General features: G+C 43.6%; 1 protein-coding gene across 2 annotated transcripts in view; it reads right to left on the bottom strand.

The window, feature by feature from the left end:
- The window catches only part of LOC117357971 (calpain-1 catalytic subunit-like), a 114,656-nt gene that overhangs the window by 84,577 nt on the left and 11,555 nt on the right, over window positions 1-18,524 (bottom strand). For both annotated transcript variants that reach the window (XM_033939269.1, XM_033939268.1), the window contains exons 4-6: window positions 11,923-12,056; window positions 6,308-6,482; window positions 3,524-3,595 (exon numbers count right to left, since the gene is read on the bottom strand). In XM_033939269.1, coding sequence (XP_033795160.1) covers window positions 3,524-3,595; window positions 6,308-6,482; window positions 11,923-12,056 — 381 coding nt within the window. The remainder of the gene's footprint in view (window positions 1-3,523; window positions 3,596-6,307; window positions 6,483-11,922; window positions 12,057-18,524) is intronic.

The following is an 18,524-nucleotide window of genomic DNA, read 5'->3' on the forward strand; positions in this document are numbered from 1 at the left end:
GCCAGCAGGAAGAAGGGGATGATAATGCATCTGTATAAGTCTCTGGTGAGACCTCATTTAGAGTACTTAAAAAATGTATAAAAAGGATGGAGCCGGCCCAGAAGGCAGCTACTAAAATGGACAGTGGTCTTTATTTTAAAGTTTATGGGAACAGATTTAAAGATCTCAATAAGTATACTTTGGAAGATAGGCAGGAGAAGCTGACTTTTAAATACCTCCATGGCATAAATGAGCAGGATGCAAGCTCCAATTGAAAGGAATCTCTGGAATGAGGGGGGGCATAAGATGAAGGTGACTTGAGGCAATACATCTTCATGGAAAGGGTAGTGAATGTGTAGATTTGCCTCTTAGTGGGAGGTGGTGGAGATGAGAGAGGTTGGGACAAGTGCGCAGGATCTTTATGGAAGAGGAAGAGATCATAGATGGCTTGGATAGGCCGACTGGATAGGCCAGGGGTGTCCAATGTCGGTCCTCGAGGGCCGCAATCCAGTCGGGTTTTCAGGATTTCCTCAATGAATATGCATTGAAAGCAGTGCATGCAAATAGATCTCATGCATATTCATTGGGGAAATCCTGAAAACCCGACTGGATTGCGGCCCTCGAGCACCGACATTGGACACCCCTGGGATAGGCCATACAAGAACATAAGAAGTTGCCTCCACTGGGTCAGACCAGAGGTCCATCGCGCCCAGCAGCCCGCTCCCGCGGCGGCCCATAAGGTCCATGACCTGTAAAGTGATCCTTTGTCTGAAACCCTTCATTCCTCTTTTTCCTTCTATTAACCTTTCATAATCCTATCCCTACCCCTATCTGTATCCCTCAGTCCCCAAGTCTATATCTGCCTTCATTTTTCTCTGTTTCTATGGAAAGTGGGCTGTGCAGTAAGGGTCAGATTCTGTATAGGACATCTACATTAGGCATTCAAGGATGCCCAGCAACGCCTATCTTTGGAATCCAAGCACAGCTTTTTAAAAATTGGCTTAATTGGTGTGGCAATCAACCGCACTGGTTTCCAGGCAATCAAGAAAAACAAAATTAAATCACTAGTTTAAGAGTTCTGCATGGAACTCTTAGGACGTCTAGTGATGCCTAAGTTGAGGCATTCTCCAATGCCTATCTGAAAAGTAGGCGTGGTTAGGGGGCGGAGAATAGGCGTGGTTGACTTTGGTGTCGCTAGACATAAAAGTTAGGCATCGGTAAATTAGGCCAAGTAAAACCTGGTCTAATGTACTGGTGCCTACTTCTAGGATGCGTAGCGACATCAAAGCGTGTCCAGGTGCTGCTAGGCGGGCTTCTATAAAGCATGCCTAGTGGTTGATTAACAACCACGCCAAGCAGTGCCTATAATGCAGGCGTGTATAGGTGCCGTTTATAGAATATAGCCCTGCGCAGTAACACCCCACCCACCCTCCTTTTACAAAACTTTAGCGTGGTTTTTTTTAGTGCCAGCCGTGGTACTAAGAGCTCTGATGCTCATAGAATTCCTCACAGCCGGCGCTAAAAACTGTGCTACGGTTTTGTAAAAGGGGGGTGGGGGGTGGTAAATGCACTGTAAATGCTGAGTATGCTCTCTGCATTCGTCACACAGGCTTACACTTAACTACACCTTAATTTGAGCACTTAGGGCACAGTAAGTGGAAAAACATTCTCTACTATAGTATACATCAGTGATTCCCAACCCTGTCCTGGAGGAACACCAGGCCAATCGGGTTTTCAGGCTAGCCCTAATGAATATGCATGAGAGAGATTTGCATATGATGGAAGTGATAGGCATGCAAATTTGCTTCATGCATATTCATTAGGGCTAGCCTAAAAACCCAATTGGCCTGGTGTTCCTCCAGGACAGGGTTGGGAACCACTGGTATACATGCCTCATAATGAGCCTTAAAATTAATGAGCACTACATGTAATAGCTCCCAGTATAGGGAAACAAAAATGCATAGCTCTACTCCTGATCTTTCCAGTTTGTCCATCTGCTCCTCTCTGCTTTCTTATCACTGTCTCTACTTGATCTCTTATTAGCTCCCTCCTTGAAAAATGTTAAGCCATCCATAGCTGACAGCCAATCAGTATGTCTCACTAGTGTCCCCTCTCTCCCCACCATAACTTTCTGTAGGCCCCTATTTATTTTTTCAGTTGCTCCTCAGAACCTGTTTACCACAAAGTACAAAACCTTCAAAAAAGAAACTAAAACCCTACTCTTCAAAAAATACATAAAACCTATTTAACACAACCAGTTCCTTCCCAAGCTCCACCTACCACACTATCTACCCTTATCAAATCTAAAATGTTTCAAATTACCCAACATATATCACCTTAAGTTCTCGACAATTCTTATGTAACCCACCTATATATCTTGTAACTTCCTGACAACTTATGTAATCCGCCTTGAACTGCAAGGTAATGGCGGAATAGAAATCACTAATGTAATGTGATCTTAGCTCTTTGATGGACTTCCTGGTAGTTGTGGTATGGCAACAACTCTCCAAGACCTGCCTTGCTCTTTGTTTTCACAGAACATTGGCCAACTTGGCTAGGAAATTGCAACATTTTCACTAGATTGTCAAAGTTCTGAAGCTCTGTTAACCTCCCTCATTCATACTTAGGCCTGGATTCTATATATGGCACCGTCAGTCGCCTTAAAAACAGCTGCCGATCATGTGACAGTGCCGTTTATAGAATCATGCCTTCAGGAAAGGTAGATGCTAGAAATGTAGGTCAGAGTTTTCAAGGCCTACATTTCCGGCACCTACCTTTCATTTCATTGTGCCTAAGGAGGCGGTTTACAACACCTAACGTCACTTCCGGTGTTAGCCTCCGTAGGTGTGATTCTGGCAGCATTTTTTTTAGATGCTGGTAGGTGCCTACATATTTTCTTTTAAAAGCTTCTTTTTAAAAAAAAAAAAAAAATCAGTTTTTAACAGTGTTTTCAACTTAAATTAGGCACCAATAGGGCACCCAGTGGTGTAGCAAGGGTGAAAGGCACCCGGGATGGTGGTGCTTCTCCCATGCCCTCTATTCTGCCCCCACCCCATCTGCTCCTTCTGCCCCTTCTGCCATGTGCCTTTTCCCTTCCCCCATACCTTTTTAATGTTTCCGGTGCAAGCAGCAACCCCAACCTGCTGCTCACGCCAGCGTTGGCTCTATCTCTGATGTCACTTCCTAGGTGCGGATTCAGGAAGAGACATCAGAGGAAGAGCTGGCACTGGCTCGAGCAGTAGGTTAGGGTTGCTGCATGCACCGGGAATGTTAAAGACATACGGGGGAAGGGAACGGGCGGGGAAGAGCGGTGGGAGCATAGAGAAGGATGGGTGCCAGCGCCCCCACCAAGATGGTGCCTGGGTGGCCCGCCCTCCCCCATTCCCCCTGAAGGCACCTACTGGCGCCTAATTTAAGAGGCCACTTATAGAATCTGGGCCTTAGTGTGCAATATCTGTGCCAAAGCTTTGTGATGACCTTGACATTCAAATAAACAAATAAAAATAACATAGAAAACAAATACATAAATAGTTTTAAACCCTACCTTTTTAATACCTGTCAGAGTGTAAGCATGACCTGCAACAAGGCCATTTTCCAACTCCTGATCAGATCCTTCCTAAAAAAAAAAAAATTTACAGAAAAAAAAGTAAGGTAATGGGGTAATTGTTCAACAAAAGTTATGATTTTGTTACTTCTTTCTTTCATCTAAGTTCATCTTCATCTTGTTTTCTTTGCCTCTCCTTTGGGATCCTCAGTTTCTGTGGGTTTTATGGTATCTTTCTTTTTGGGCTCCACAATAGCCAATATTCAGCCAGCAGCAATCAATGAGGGGTTGTTTTTTTTGTAAGTTCACATTTTTATTAATAGTTTTCAACATATAACACTATCAAAAATAATAAAGAAAAAGAAACTAAACAGAGTATATAATCATAATTCAGGTTAGCGAGAACCCATCCCTTCCCTTCCAAGAATGTGATAAGCTAGAACTTAAGCTGAATGCACCACAAAGCGGACCTCTGGGCAAGAAATCTTTTAACCGAAGCAAATAAGAGAACTGTAGAACTGATGTACAAAGTATAGGAACTTTACTGTAATAAATAAATGGCGATAATTCAATGGTGGTTCTCATAAATGAAAAGACAGGACCTAACGTGGTCCGTGTTTCGAAAAACAGTCCTTCCTCAGTCCAATAGTGTCAATGTCACTCAAAAGAGAACCTTTATGATGTAGAACGGATTGGCATAAAATTCAAGTAAAACAGGCGACGTGAAGCTCCTGTACCACTCTTGTCGTCTCATTTATGAGAACCACCAGTTGGATTATCGCCATTTATTTATTCCAATAAAGTTCCTGTACTTTGTACATCAGTTCTGCAGTTCTCCTTTTTGCTTCGGTTGACTGACTTTTACTGAAGATCTGTTGGGCTTTGTGTAAGAAATCTTTTAAAACATCCAGAACGCTCTGCTATAGTAGCCTCGCATTTATACCTCAAACGGAGAGAATTCCACCAAAAGTGCATATTGAGATTGTAATTTTTAAAAATAACCTAAAGTGCTGTGGCAATCATGATATTACATACAATTCTATCCTTCTCTGATAGTAACCTAAGAGCAGAATTAAAAGCAAAGAGAATAAGATAAAGGGGCTTGGACATGAGAAAATGTGCATATCTTGGACCATTTTGTTGCCAAAAAAATTTGCACTGGAGAGCAAAAAAGCAGCATGTGATCCAATGTACCTGTGGTTACTGAGCAAGACCAATGTTTACTAGATGCGGGCACATTTAGTTTTTGAAGTCTCACTGGAGTCCATAGCACCCTGTGGCTAGAGAATGACACGGTGACAAAATTCATCACCGTTCCCGTCCCCGCGGATAACCGCGGGAAAAATCCTTTGTCATTTTCTAGTGTCTATTTCAGCCTCAGTCCTTCTATACCAGCATTCTTCAGAGCAAAGCTTGCAGGTCAGTGGTTATGGCCATTCATACTCTGATTCTTATGTGAGCCAAGGATAATGAAGCCATTGTTACATCACTGATGTGATTGGCTCTTAGGCACTGACGGAATGAGGCATTATGATATCACGATATCTGCTCTGGATACCAGAGACTGTCATTCTGTAGTGTCTTTTTCAACCTCGGTCCTTCTACACCAGCATTCTTCAAAGCAAAGCTTGCGGGTCAGTGGTTGTGGCCATTCATACTCTGATTCTTCCCTCTCTCCTTAAAGAATGACATGAAGATGGTTTCACGCGGTTATCCGCGGGGACGGGAACGGTGATGAATTTTGTCACCGTGTCATTCTCTACCTGTGGCCACAGAGTACAAAGATTGAGTCAATGAGGAGGAAACAGAGCAATAAACCAAATGTGTCCAAAGGGATTCCCATTTGGCATCAGATATTTCAGAGTGAATTTCCAGTTCCCAAGTATGTTTAAGTGCAGAGGGCTTAATCCGTTGGGATCTATGATGAAAATGTTTCTAGGCATGGATATGAGAAATACCCTGTAGTTGACAGCCAAAGTTTCTGGACCTCCACTCAAATTATTTGAGTAGCCCTGGCTTATAGACTGATCACCTGATATTCTTAGAGCATAGAAACACAATGGCAGATAAAGGCCAAATGGCCCATCAAGTCTGCCCATCCGCAGCAACCATTATCTCTTCCTCTTTCTAAGAGATCCCATGTGCCTGTCCCATGCTTTCTTGAATTCAAACACAGTCTCTGTCTCCACCACTTCTTCCGGGAGACTGTTCCACGCATCTACCACCCTTTCTGTAAAAAAGTATTTCCTTAGATTACTCCTGAGCTTATCACCTCTTAACATCATCCTATGCCCTCTCATTCCAGAGCTTCCTTTCAAATGAAAGAGACTTGACTCATGGGCATTAACGCCACTTAGGTATTTAAACATCTCTATCATATCTCCCCTCTCCCACCTTTCCTCCAAAGTATACATATTGATATCTTTAAGTCTGTCCCCATTTGCCTTATGACGAAGACCATGCACTATTTTAGTAGCCTTCCTCTGGACCGACTCCAACCTGTTTATATCTTTTTGAAGGTGCGGTCTCCAGAATTATGCACAATATTTTAAATGAGGTCTCATCAGAGTCTTATACAGGGGCATCAATTCCTCTTTTTTCCTACTGGCCATACTGCATGACTTTTTAGTTGTGGAATGAATACGGCCTTTTCCCCCGCAACAACCAGATGAGCTGCTCTACTTTGCCTGTATCTTCACCCACTGTTGTGTTTTACTGCTAGTTTCCTAAGTGAATTCCATGAGCAGCTGCAAAAAACAACAACCAGGGGGTCGAAATACTCACACTGTTATATATGATAGAGGCCATCAGAGAGTTCGATTTAGCAGCCCCCCGAAGAATATTCTGGAGATCGAAAGAGTCATTTCTCATACTGAAACCCAAGTTCACACCTCCTGTAAAGTCCACAAAAGCTTCTGAAATGAACCCACTATGCAGATTTTGATATGACCCTTTCAATCTGAAGAAGAAAAAGATTTATTTATTTAAAAAATTTATTATACCGCCTGGAGTCACAGTGGTTTCCAAATAAACATGCACAGGTAAAAACCAATACAAATCATTGTACAAAATAATATTAATAGTAGTGAAAACAAAACCTAAAAATATTTAAAAAAAAATGTCCAATGTCAGGAAAGACAGATCAAAAATATGTGTCAACAAATAGCTTAGTTTGCAACAATTTTCTTAAAGCTGTAATGGTCTGCACATAACCTTAGTTACCCTGTAAGCTTGTTCCAGTATGATATTCCAGCAATGGAAAACATTTGAAGTTGAGTTGCCACATATCTTACATAATCAGCTGTCAATGCTACCAATTTCATTTTCTCCTCAGAGCGCAATGCCCTGTCAAATCTTTGTTAAGTCAAATCTTTTCTCTCTTGAAGGCTTTAAAATATTACTTTAAAATATTTATAACTACAGGTGCAATAAACACTAGAGAGTGACGTGGTAATGGGGACCGTATCAGGAAATTACCCAGTATTACCATGATACCAGCACACGTTTTGCAGTATTGTTGAAGGAACGCAAACTGATACCGCAGTAATGGGGAAACAGACTAGCCCTCCCCAGACCTGCCTTACAAATCCTGGTCTAGTGGCCTCTTTGGGGGCAGGAAAGTTCCAACCGTATGCAAAAATCCCACTACATTTCTCCCTCTGTATTCGCTGTGATAGGAGATTAACAGAACCACAAATACAGAAAAACTGTGAATAACTTTTTCATATGTTATTCGCTGTTTTCTATTAAAAACCATCATGAATATGGTGAAACCGTGAATAACATGGTGAGAGACCTGGCCTGTTCCTGAAGGAGAGGCAAAACATGCTGAAGAAAGTGCTTGGAATCGACGATTTCTCTATGCAAGCTGATATAATTGGGGGGGGGGAGGAGCCCGCAAGCTAAAAAATGTGAATAATTGAAACCCCAAATACGGAGGGAGAAGTGTATACTTTGCAAGGAATGCGAATAAAGGGTGAATGAGGATCTCAGAAACCTGCTTATGCAATGTTAAAGAAACCTTTAGCCAAGACTGACTAGTTCCCAGTTTCAATCATCGATCCTCTAATCCTCCCCTCCTTGTTATCAACTTTTTTACCTCTGCTCATCTAATTTCACTTTATTCTATTTCCTTCTTTAAATTTTTTATGAGCAAATATCTCTGAAATAGAGATGAATCACTTATCTTAAAAGTGCAGAAATTCATAGCCCAACGGGACCCGTTTCGCCAGTGTTAATCGGCCTTTTCAAGGTTCACTGATGGCACTGCATATCATACAGATAGCAGCATACTTATCTCAAAGGAGTTGCTCACTGCCAGTGAAAAAGTTGATAACAAGGAGGTGGAGGATTAGAGGATCGATGACTGAAACTGGGAACCAGTCAGTCTTGGCTAAAGGTTTCTTTAACATTGCATAAGCAGATTTCTAGATCCCCATTCTCCCTTTACTCGCATTCCTTGCAAAGTATGGTGGGATTTTTGCATACAGTAGGAAGGAAAGATCCCCACTCTTTCCTGTCCGCTGCTGCCAGTGGACCCACCGCTAGTACATTTTCAAAATGGCTACTGAGACTTCATGTGGCAGCCTTGTGATTTTCCCATCCTTTAAGCAGCACTTTATCTTCAGTATGCAAATATTTCGGAAACGGATCATTGTTCTTAACCACTGTGTTTGAGAAAATGCATGAGCTTTATCTCAACTCTGTTGCCCAGTAATTCAACTACATTTCTAGAGGTATCGTTAAATGGTAGCAGACTTGCAACTCCTTACCACTCACAGGGAGATCTACAATCTGAAAGATTCAATAGAACCTTGTTGATTATGCTGGAAACTCTAAACCCAATCAAAAACAGCAGTGGAGCCAAAATATGAGCAGATTAGTACATATTGAACTTGTACGAAAAATGTTGTTGTGGAGTATTCTCCATACTATTATAAAACCCAAAAAGGGAGGGAAAGAATTGCGGAATCAAACTAAACAATTATTCTCAACAAAAAATTTCCACACAAAAACATGAAAAATTAATAAATGATAATAAGGTGAACAGATAGAGGGGCATAATAAAAAAAAGTATGTCCAATTCGGACGTATGGCACTAGACGCCCAAAGTCGGCAGGGGGAAAATGTCTCATTTTTTAAAAATACTTCTAGAATTTTTTTTCCCCGGAAATCATCTATCTGGGCATCCAGGCCATTGATCATCCAGACTGCCAATACGTCTATTTTTATGCCACATTTTTGACCAAAAATTCGTCCAAGTCCCAAACGCCCAGATCAAAACCATTTGGATTTGGGAGGGGCTAGTATTACGATGGACTGGCCACCCAGACATGGCAACAGAGCAATGAGGCACCTTCGAGGGCTCTGCTGTCAACTTCACATAAAGAGTGTCAGACAAACATCTCACCAGAACTCCCTTATAGGTTATGGTGAGCCCCCCCAAAACCCACTATATCCACCTGTCTGCAACCCCAATAGCCCTTATGGCTGCAGGTGGCACCTATATGGCAGTAGAGTAGGGGGGGTTTTGGTGGGCTCATATTTTCCACCATAAATATAGTGGTTAGATTGGCTTATGGGCCTGGGTCCTTCTCTTTATGGTTCACTAGCCCCCCAACCAGGCTACTTAAGACATTTGTGTGCAGTTCTACTAGGCTTTCCTATACCAGGTGCTGATGTTCTGGAGACAGGTATGTACATTTGTATTCAAGTTTTCAAGTTTCAAGTTTATTAAAAGATTTTTTAAACTGCTTAATCGGGTTTCTATTCTGATCTTTGTGGGTATGAGGGGATCCATGAGGAGTGTGGGGGTGTATTACCTTGATGCATGCAATAGTCATCTGGTCAGTTTAGGCACCTTCTAAAACAGGTCTAGTCCCAAAATGTATAAGTTCCAACCAAGACGTCTTCCAAAATGTTTGATTATCGCTGCAAGACATCCATGTCTAACCCGCCCTTGAGACTGCTCAAAGCCCGCCCATAACATGTCTCCACTATGCCCATCTCGTGATCTGAATGTGCAAAGGCTGTAACACCTTGGTAGACATACAGAAAGACTGTTTTCATTATCGGCACTTGGTTGTCCTGGTGATTAGGACTTCCAAGTGCCAATTTAGGCAGGTTTCTGGACATCTAAGTGTTTTGATTATGCCCCTCTATGGCACCCAAGTGTCCCTATTGAAAATAGGTGTATATTTTTGGGTCCAATATGGGTGTACATTTAGGTGCTCCTATTTACATCTGCCAGAGACTGTGATTGGCTGGGCTAGCCACTGTCACAGTAGATGGGTAAGGAAAAAGATGGCAGGCAGGCCCAAAAAAACCTGCAGTTTCCCCCATTCCCAATTAAAGAAGGAAAAGGCAGAAATGTGGGTAACTTACAGAACACTTCCCCTCCATATTCGTGAATCCGGCATTGCGACTTCAATTATTCACAAGCCTGTCATCCCAGACCTCTCCACATCTTACTTTTAAATCCTGGTGGTCTAGCAATGAAGCAGGGTAGGAACGATCTTCCTATGCTCCTGCCCCGTGCAGAGCCACAATCAAAAATGGCTGCCGTGAGATCCCATTTGGATTGGCATCTACCAATACCTAGAAAATCAGCGCCGGTTTGAGAATCTGGGCTTAAGTGTGCATACACTATGCCAGTCATAGACCTGGTGTAAATGTCCATGCCTAGAATTGGAAGATATGGGCTTAACTTATAATATTCTACAAGTTGTGTGTTGAAGTCTAAGCAAGGACCATTTGGGAAGACCCAAATATGGCACTCTGCAATAATTCACTCACGTTACAATTACAGCCTGCACAACCTTTTGTAAGTGCTGAAGAGAGAGAAATTCATGAATGTGAAATGCAAAGATAAAAGTGATACTTCTTTATGAAATCAAGTACACTATTAGCTCCACTAATTATTTTGCCGCTACCTTGAGGTTACTTGACCTCTAGTACCCTTTTCTATTTTGTTACCATTAGTTTTTCCCCTGAAAAAAGGTTTTGGCCCATAATGTTTGATTTTTGCATTTTATTTTTTTCTGCATAAGTGTAGCTGCCAAATCATTGACCGATTTTTATTTTTATTTTTTGCTATTTGTTAATGTGATCTTTCATCGTATCTATTTTCCTTTTTCTCTGTGGCAGATCTTCTTACTATTTGCAAACAGGCACAGTGAATTATGTGCAGGAGAAGAAGGGCCACCAAAATTGCACCCTCTCCAATGTCTTACATGTTTGACCACAATGGGGTGGGGCAGCTATGTTAGGAGGCATGTGGCACAGGTCGCATTTCTGATGTGGGACATTCTGGGCACACTCTCCCCTCTAATTCTCCTCCAATGTCACTTACAAAAGACCTCAGAGAAAACTGGGCATGCCCAGATCCCTTAAGGCAATTGAAGGGCATCTCCATCATGCAGGGGTTCTCAACACAAGTGAGACAGTCAGGTTTTCTGAATATCCAATGCAAACGGACGAGAGAGATTTTCATATAATGGACACAGCGCGTGTAAATTTATCTCAGGGGTATTCATTGTGGATATCCTTAAATCCTGACTGGTTGGGTATATCCCAAGGTCTGGGTTGGAAAAGGACCGCCATAATGTAATCTCATCAAGTATTCATCTGCTGTGTCCCGCAAACGTTTTGTACTCGCAGCCACTGTTCCCTCTAAGCTGAGCAGGAGTCCTCCACCCACAGTCTCACCAATAGAGGGTGCTGTTTTACTGTCACATTTTTCAATTGTGAGGGACAGGCAAGTTCTGCAGGACTCCAGGGAACATACCTGTCCTTAGCGACTGAAAATATTCCACCCCCTAGTGGTAGCAATGCAGCTGGAGGACACCTGCTCAGCTTAGTCGCAGCACACTAAACTCGGGGCCGCAGCTGAAGGGCATCCAGACACGTGCGGGCGTCAACGTGATGATGTCACATGTATGCGTGACATCATCATGTCGACGTCCGCATATGTGTGGAGGCCCTCCAGAAGTGGCCCTGAGCCTGGTATCACTAAGCCGGTGGGAGGGGGTGCTGAAGGAGGAAAAGCGCTAGTGCAAGCTGACTGACGACCGGGACATCCTGTAAGCAGCCAGCCAGCAACTGCGCCTCTCCTCCTCGCCAGTGGCTTGTGGCACACCCGGAATCTCATCACGGCACAGTTTGTGATATACTGCCTTACTGTTGTTGTTGTTTTTAATTTCCTTAGATTGTTTCCAATCTAAATAGAAACGTGTCAGATAACAAGAGCAAAGGGCAAATCATAAACACGCTTGCGCGCAATTGTGGTTGCACTCGGTTGTCTTCGCGCAATTGCCCGCACGCTTTTGTCTTGCGCGCATTTGACTTGCCACCGGCTAGGAGGGTTCCACTCAGAGAGGACAGAAACCTGGCACATTTACTTGGCATAGGCTTTCTCCAGCAGGGATGGCCAAAACTCATTGCTGCTGCGGGGCTGGACACACAAGTACTTCCCATGCAGAAATGGCAGCCTGTCATCTATCACCACGTCCACCCACTCTCCAAACTGCCAAAACTGAAAAGAGAAACACAACTGTTCAGAATTTAAAAGGGATGTGTAGTCAGGGGGAAAAAATGCTTTACGTTCCTTGCGTTATTTGTAGGGTGCTTTCATTTTATTTTGATATATTTTCAACTTGTTGCATTTTATAAATTGTTGCTTCAGTGCCATTTTGTTGACGTGGCTGTAACTACTGCACCCCCTCCTCCACAAAAAGAAACAGCTCATGGCAAACCACCCCAACTCCCCTAATGATAGCCTGCACATCCATCACAAGCATCACCCAATCCACTCCTGACCCTCATGAATTTCACAATTAGACACACTCCTTCCAGCCCCCACTGAAGAGGTAGTCAAGTGCCACTTATTGGTAGTATGCAAGTATTTTTAAAATAGCTTCTTTGTGTGAAACAGGAACTGATGTCAGAGGGAGAGCTAAAGCAATGGCGTAGTGAGGGTGAGCTGTGTCCAGGGCGGTGGTGCCCCTCCCGCACCCTCATCTCCACACTCCCCCTGCTTCTTCTCCAATCCCCCCTGCCGCAAATGTGCCCCCCTTCCCTCTTCACTTCCTATGTGCACAGTGGCGTACCTAGCATATGTGACACCCGGGCCCATCATTTTGTGACACCCCCCCCATCTGTACGAAAAACATGATTTTTAGTAACAAGCTACATGTCACACATGAGTACCTAGGAAAAGGCAGCATCTTACATACTGCAGTGGGCAGTACAACATCAATACACCCATTGTAAAACTAAACAAGCCAGACTAGTACAGATCAATCCTGCAGTCAAGCCATACAAAAAACCATGTCTTTCGAACACACAGAACACAGAAAACATCTTCGCCTAGTATGGAATATGTAATCACAAACTAACCCTTCCCTCTTTTACAAAACTATAGTGTGGATTTTAGTCACAGTGGTAACAGCTCTAACGCTCATAGAATTCTGAGCATCAGAGCTGCTACCACCACGGCTGGCACTAAAAAACGCTCCACAGTTTTGTAAAAGGGGGAATAAAATAGAAATACATAGACAAAGGTTAAATTGAACTAGTAAGAAGCTGGACTCTGCATACAGTGCACCACAGAAACAGTGACACATGTCTACTAAAGCAATAAATAAATAGAAAATGTTTTTCTACCTTTCTCTTCTGTGGTTTCTACTTTCCTCATCTTCTTGTAACTCTCTTCCTTCCATCCACTGTCTGCCATCTCTCTTATCCTATATCGCATCTTCTCTCCTTCTATGTCCCTTCCAGAAATTGTATGCCTCCCCCTTCCATTTCTCCTTTCACCCCCATTGGTCTGGCATTTCTCTCCTCTCCTTCCCTCTCCCACACCTTTCCTCTGCAATCCCTTTCCCTTTTATCCCTCATTTTCCTTTTCAATTTATTTTCTGCATCTGTCTAGATTACGTTCTTACTACTCTCTCATCAATGTCCTTTTTTACTGTCTACCTAAAGCTTGCCACCTCTTTCCCTCACCCCTCCAGTGTTTCCCTAACTCAATCCTTTTCTCCTCATCATGTGCCCTCCTTTTATTTATCCCCTCCTTCCATCATGTACCCTCTTTCTCCAACCCTTCCATCTAGTACCCTCTCCTCTTTCTGTCCACTTCCATCCAGCGTCTGTTCCCCTCTTTCTCTCCTCCCATTTCCTTCCTGCATTTGCTCCCTTATCTCTCCAATCTGTACTTTCATCCAGCATAGGCTCCCCACTACCATCTCTCCAATCTGCCCTTTCCCCCTTATGTCTCTCCCCTTTCTCTGTACATCAATTCTATCAGCACCACCCTTCCATACCACCCTGCCCCCTTTCTTTCCCTCCACCACTCTTCCATTCCAGCAATCCTGCTCCGGCAGACACAGGGAGTTGTGGCAAAGTCCCACAATGACTGCGTCTGCCGGGTCCACCCCCTCCGACGTAACTTACTTCTTCCAGAGCAGAGCCGGCAGACAAGTCATCATGGGACCTTCCTGTACCTCAGCGCGGCTGCCAACTCTGCTGCTGAGAAAGTAAGTCAGAGGTAACGTGACCATTTATTTTTTTCATCAAAAGGGGACATCTATTAATTAACTGTGTCCTTTCTTTCTTTCTGCACTCAGGCCCAACAATTGTCCCTTTGTATTCCCTCCCTCCTTCCTTCCCTTGTCCTTAGTGCCCCCAGTGCCTCTTTCCCGTGACCATGGTGCTCCCAGTGCCTCCTTCCTGTGTCCTTAGTGCCCCCAGTGCCTCCTTCCTGTGTCCATGGTGCCCCCAGTGCCTCCTTCCCGTGTCCTTAGTGCCCCCAGTGCCTCCTTATGTCCCCCCCCACTGCCTTCTAGATTTTGTCCACTCCCAAAGCCAGCCTGCCTGTCTGCCTACCTATCTCCCTCCCTCCCTGCTGCGCTAAAGCCAGCCAGCTTGCCTGCCTACATCCTGCCCTCCCTGCCGCGGAAAAAAAAGAAAAAAAGCACCTCTCCCCTTCCTTTCCCCCAGTCAGCGCCTGCAATCTTACCTCCCCCCGCCGACAAGAAGTCTTTCCGACATCAATTCTGATATCGGAGAGGATGTTCCGGGTCAGCCAATCACTGCCTGGCTGGCCCAGAACATCTTCTCCTACGTCAGAATTGACATTGGAAAGACTTCTTGTCGGCGGGAGGAGGTAAGATTGCAGGCACAGGCAGGGGGATAGGAAGGGCATGAGGACCCGGTCCTGGCCGCCTGTGCACCCCCCAAGCAGTGCACCCGGGGCAGACCTCCCACCCCCCTCTCTTGGTACGCCACTGTATGTGCGGCAACCAGAAGTGATGTCAGCAGGAGACACTACAAGGTCGCAAGGAGCACGTTGAAATTCTTGTTGCTCGTGGCGATGAACAACTAGAGGTATGGGGTGCCCAGGGTGGACTGCCTCCCCCCTTACTACACCACTGAGCTGAGGCCAGTACAAGCAGCAAGTAAGAGATGTTGTTCGCTGCTGGTGATCATTTGAAGAGATGGGTGGAAAGAAGGAGAGGTGCTAGCGTCCCTTCCAAGACGGCATCCGGGGCGGTCCGCACCCCACCCCCACCCCTTGCTATACTACTGCCTGTATGTGCATAATTGTGACAGATACATATGTAAGTGCACCTAGTCTACAGTGCCCAAATGCTATGATAAAATAGACACTCGCCTTGTTGCTTTTAGGCACCTGGATGGTATGTGGAAGTAGGAGTCTATTTTATAAAGGAACCTAGGTGCCTAGTTTCTATCATAAAATAGCAGTGTAGCTGGGTATCAGCACATCTAGCACTGAGGTACTTGTGCCTATGCCAACCGTAGAGCTGCTGTAATATGAGCACCTAAATGCAACAGGACTACAAAGTTATACGCATAAATGGGAGCCCTGCCTGGGATTAACAGATTTTACATTTGTAAAATCCAGACCCATGGCCACGCCCCCCAGGTCCTCTCAGTTCCACCCAGCCCCACCACATTTCACCCCAGCCCCACGCCCCTCGAACCTGAACCTGTTCTCGTGCTCGGACCCGCATCAAGAGGGCATCTGCATATGCGCAGGTGTGACACGATGATATTACATGCATGCATGCATGCATGTGCCTGACATCACCATATTGCCTCCACACATGCGCAGACGCTCTCCCGATGCGGTCCTGAGCTGGAAGCTTTTCAAAGCCCAGACAAAATACCGGGTTTTGAAAAGCCATCCGGATGCCTGGGCTTGTCCTCTTAAGAGCCCTGCCTATGTCTCACCCATATTTGGTTCCTGTTCATATATGCACTATATAATTAAGCATCTATTTGCAGATTAGAATTAGGTACCAAGTTAGCATTTATGCATGTAAAACTAGGATTCTAAATAATTCTACACGTGACATGCACATAAATGTGAGTGCCTAGATTAGAAAATGAGAACAGCCATATTGGGTCAGACCAATGGTCCATCTAGGCCAGTGATTCTTAAATCTGTCCTGGAAGAACCCCAGCTAGTCGGGATTTCAAAATATCCCTAATGAATATACATGAAGCAGATTTGCATGCCTGACACCTCTATTATATGCAAATCTGCCTCATACATATTCATTATCCATATGATAAAGAAGCTATTACATTTTCTTATTTATGATGCTTTCAATATTGGACCATATTTATTAATAAGAATAATAAATTACCAAATATGACACACTTACATATATCACATATTACATGACATTTAGAACCCCCCATACACACACACTCTCAAATACAAATCACCAGACTAAATCCATCCTAATATGATATAGTTCATGATAACCGCTGTCCAATAAATGAGTCTTTCAATTCTTCAACATACAGTAGCGCACAGCAAAAATGTTTTATAATTCTTCTTCCTTAGAAAGTAGATGATTCAGCTTCTCCAAAGTCCACTCCAGTGTAACTGTTGCTAGATGGTAAACAGTCAGCTGAGGCTGTAAACAGGTACAGTGGAGTGGACTTTGGAGAAGCTGAATTATCTACTTTCTCAGGAAGAAGAAGTGTAACTGTTGCTAGATGGTAAACAGTCAGCTGAGGCTGTAAACAGGTACAGTGGAGTGGACTTTGGAGAAGCTGAATTATCTACTTTCTCAGGAAGAAGAATTATAAAACATTTTTGCTGTGCGCTACTGTATGTTGAAGAATTGAAAGACTCATTTATTGGACAGCGGTTATCATGAACTATATCATATTAGGATGGATTTAGTCTGGTGATTTGTATTTGAGAGTGTGTGTGTATGGGGGGGGTTCTAAATGTCATGTAATATGTAATATATGTAAGTGTGTCATATTTGGTAATATATTATTCTTACTAATAAATATGGTCCAATATTGAAAGCATCATAAATAAGAAAATGTAATAGCTGTGTGCTACTGTATGTTGAAGAATTGAAAAAGGGGAGCAGATGCTAGATGAATATGGAGAGGAGAGAGAGGGGAGCATTGGATGAAAGGAGGGGATAAAGAAAAAAAGGGGCACATGCTGGATTGGGGGAAGATGATAGTTAGTGAAATACTGGAAGGGGTGAGGGAAAGAGGTGGCAAGCTGTAGGTAGACACAACGAAAAGAGGGAAATTGAGGACTGGATAGTCAGAAAGAATTTAATCTAGACCAGGGGTAGGCATTTCCGGTCCTTAAGACCCACAGGCAGGTCAGGTTTTCGGGATATCCACAATAAATATGCATGAGATAGATTTGCATCTCAAGAAGGCAGTGCATGCAAATCCAACTCATACATATTCATTGTGGACATCCTGAAAACCTGAAGTGCTTGTGGCTCTTGAGGACCAGAACTGCCTATCTCTGATTTAGACAGAGAAGGAAGACCAGGGAAGGAGGACTGGAACTGCCTACCCCTGATCTAGACAGAGAAGGAAAACTAGGGAAGAAAAGAAAAGGAGAGGAGAGAGAGATGCTAGCGCATGGGGGGAAGAAAAGGGAGAGGGAGAGAGATGCTAAAAACCACTAGGGAGGAGGGATGGAGAGATGGAAGGGAAGAAGAGAGAGATGCCAGACCATGGGGGGAGTGTAGGGAAAATGGATGCCAGAACTATGGGTGGGGGGGAGGAGAGATGGAAGGGAGAGGCAGATAGTTTCAGGAAGAGGCATAGAAAAAGTAGTTGCCATATGGAAAAGGCAGAGAAAGGACAGACAGTGGATGGAATGAAGAAAATGACAAGATGAGGAAAGCAGAGACCAGACATCAAAGGTAGAAAAAAATTATATTTCATGTTTTTATTTGCTTTAGAATAAAGTAGTATTGTAGCTTTGTTGATAAACATTTATAAATAGAAAATGGAAATAAGGTGATCCTTTTATTGGACTAATTTTAATACATTTTTGCCTAACTTTCTGAGACCAAATCCCCCTTTCTCAGGTCAGGACAAGATACTGTAACAGCAGTATACTTTACTGACCTGAAGAAAGAGGTTTTGATCTCTGAAAGCTAATTGAGAAATGTATTAGTCCAATAAAATGACGGGCACTAAATTTCCTTCCCGCCATGCCCCATGCCTCTTACCCAAATGCAAAATATAAATACCTAAGTTAGTGGGCTTCCTAAAGCCCTGCTGGCTGAAGATATCTTCAGCGGCCAGAACTTTTCAGCTCTGCAGAGGGTGGCAGCTCAGAGGCACTGCCGCTAGCTGCAGAGCTTGGAGATTAATGAGTACCAGACTGGAGGAGGTGGTCTTCAACTGACAGAATTTTGGGATTCCCACTAGCCACAGCAAGGGAGATGGCTAATTTTTGATGAACCTGGACCTGGAATCCCTGTGTGTTCAGTATAGAAAGAAGTACATATCTGTTTTTATTTCTCCAGTGTTGTAATACTTACTGAGTTTAATTTCTTGGTGTTCCCAGTTCAATTTCTGTTTCTAATTTTGATTCCTTGTTCTGTATTTGGTAAAGGTCTGTCTGTGTTTTGTATGCAAAGAAGTCATTTAAAGTTGTTGTATGTGTGGTAGTAATGTGAGGTGAAGATAGTGG

Source organism: Geotrypetes seraphini, chromosome 3 (genome assembly GCF_902459505.1).
Source record: "Geotrypetes seraphini chromosome 3, aGeoSer1.1, whole genome shotgun sequence".
Taxonomy (NCBI): Eukaryota; Metazoa; Chordata; class Amphibia; order Gymnophiona; family Dermophiidae; genus Geotrypetes; species Geotrypetes seraphini.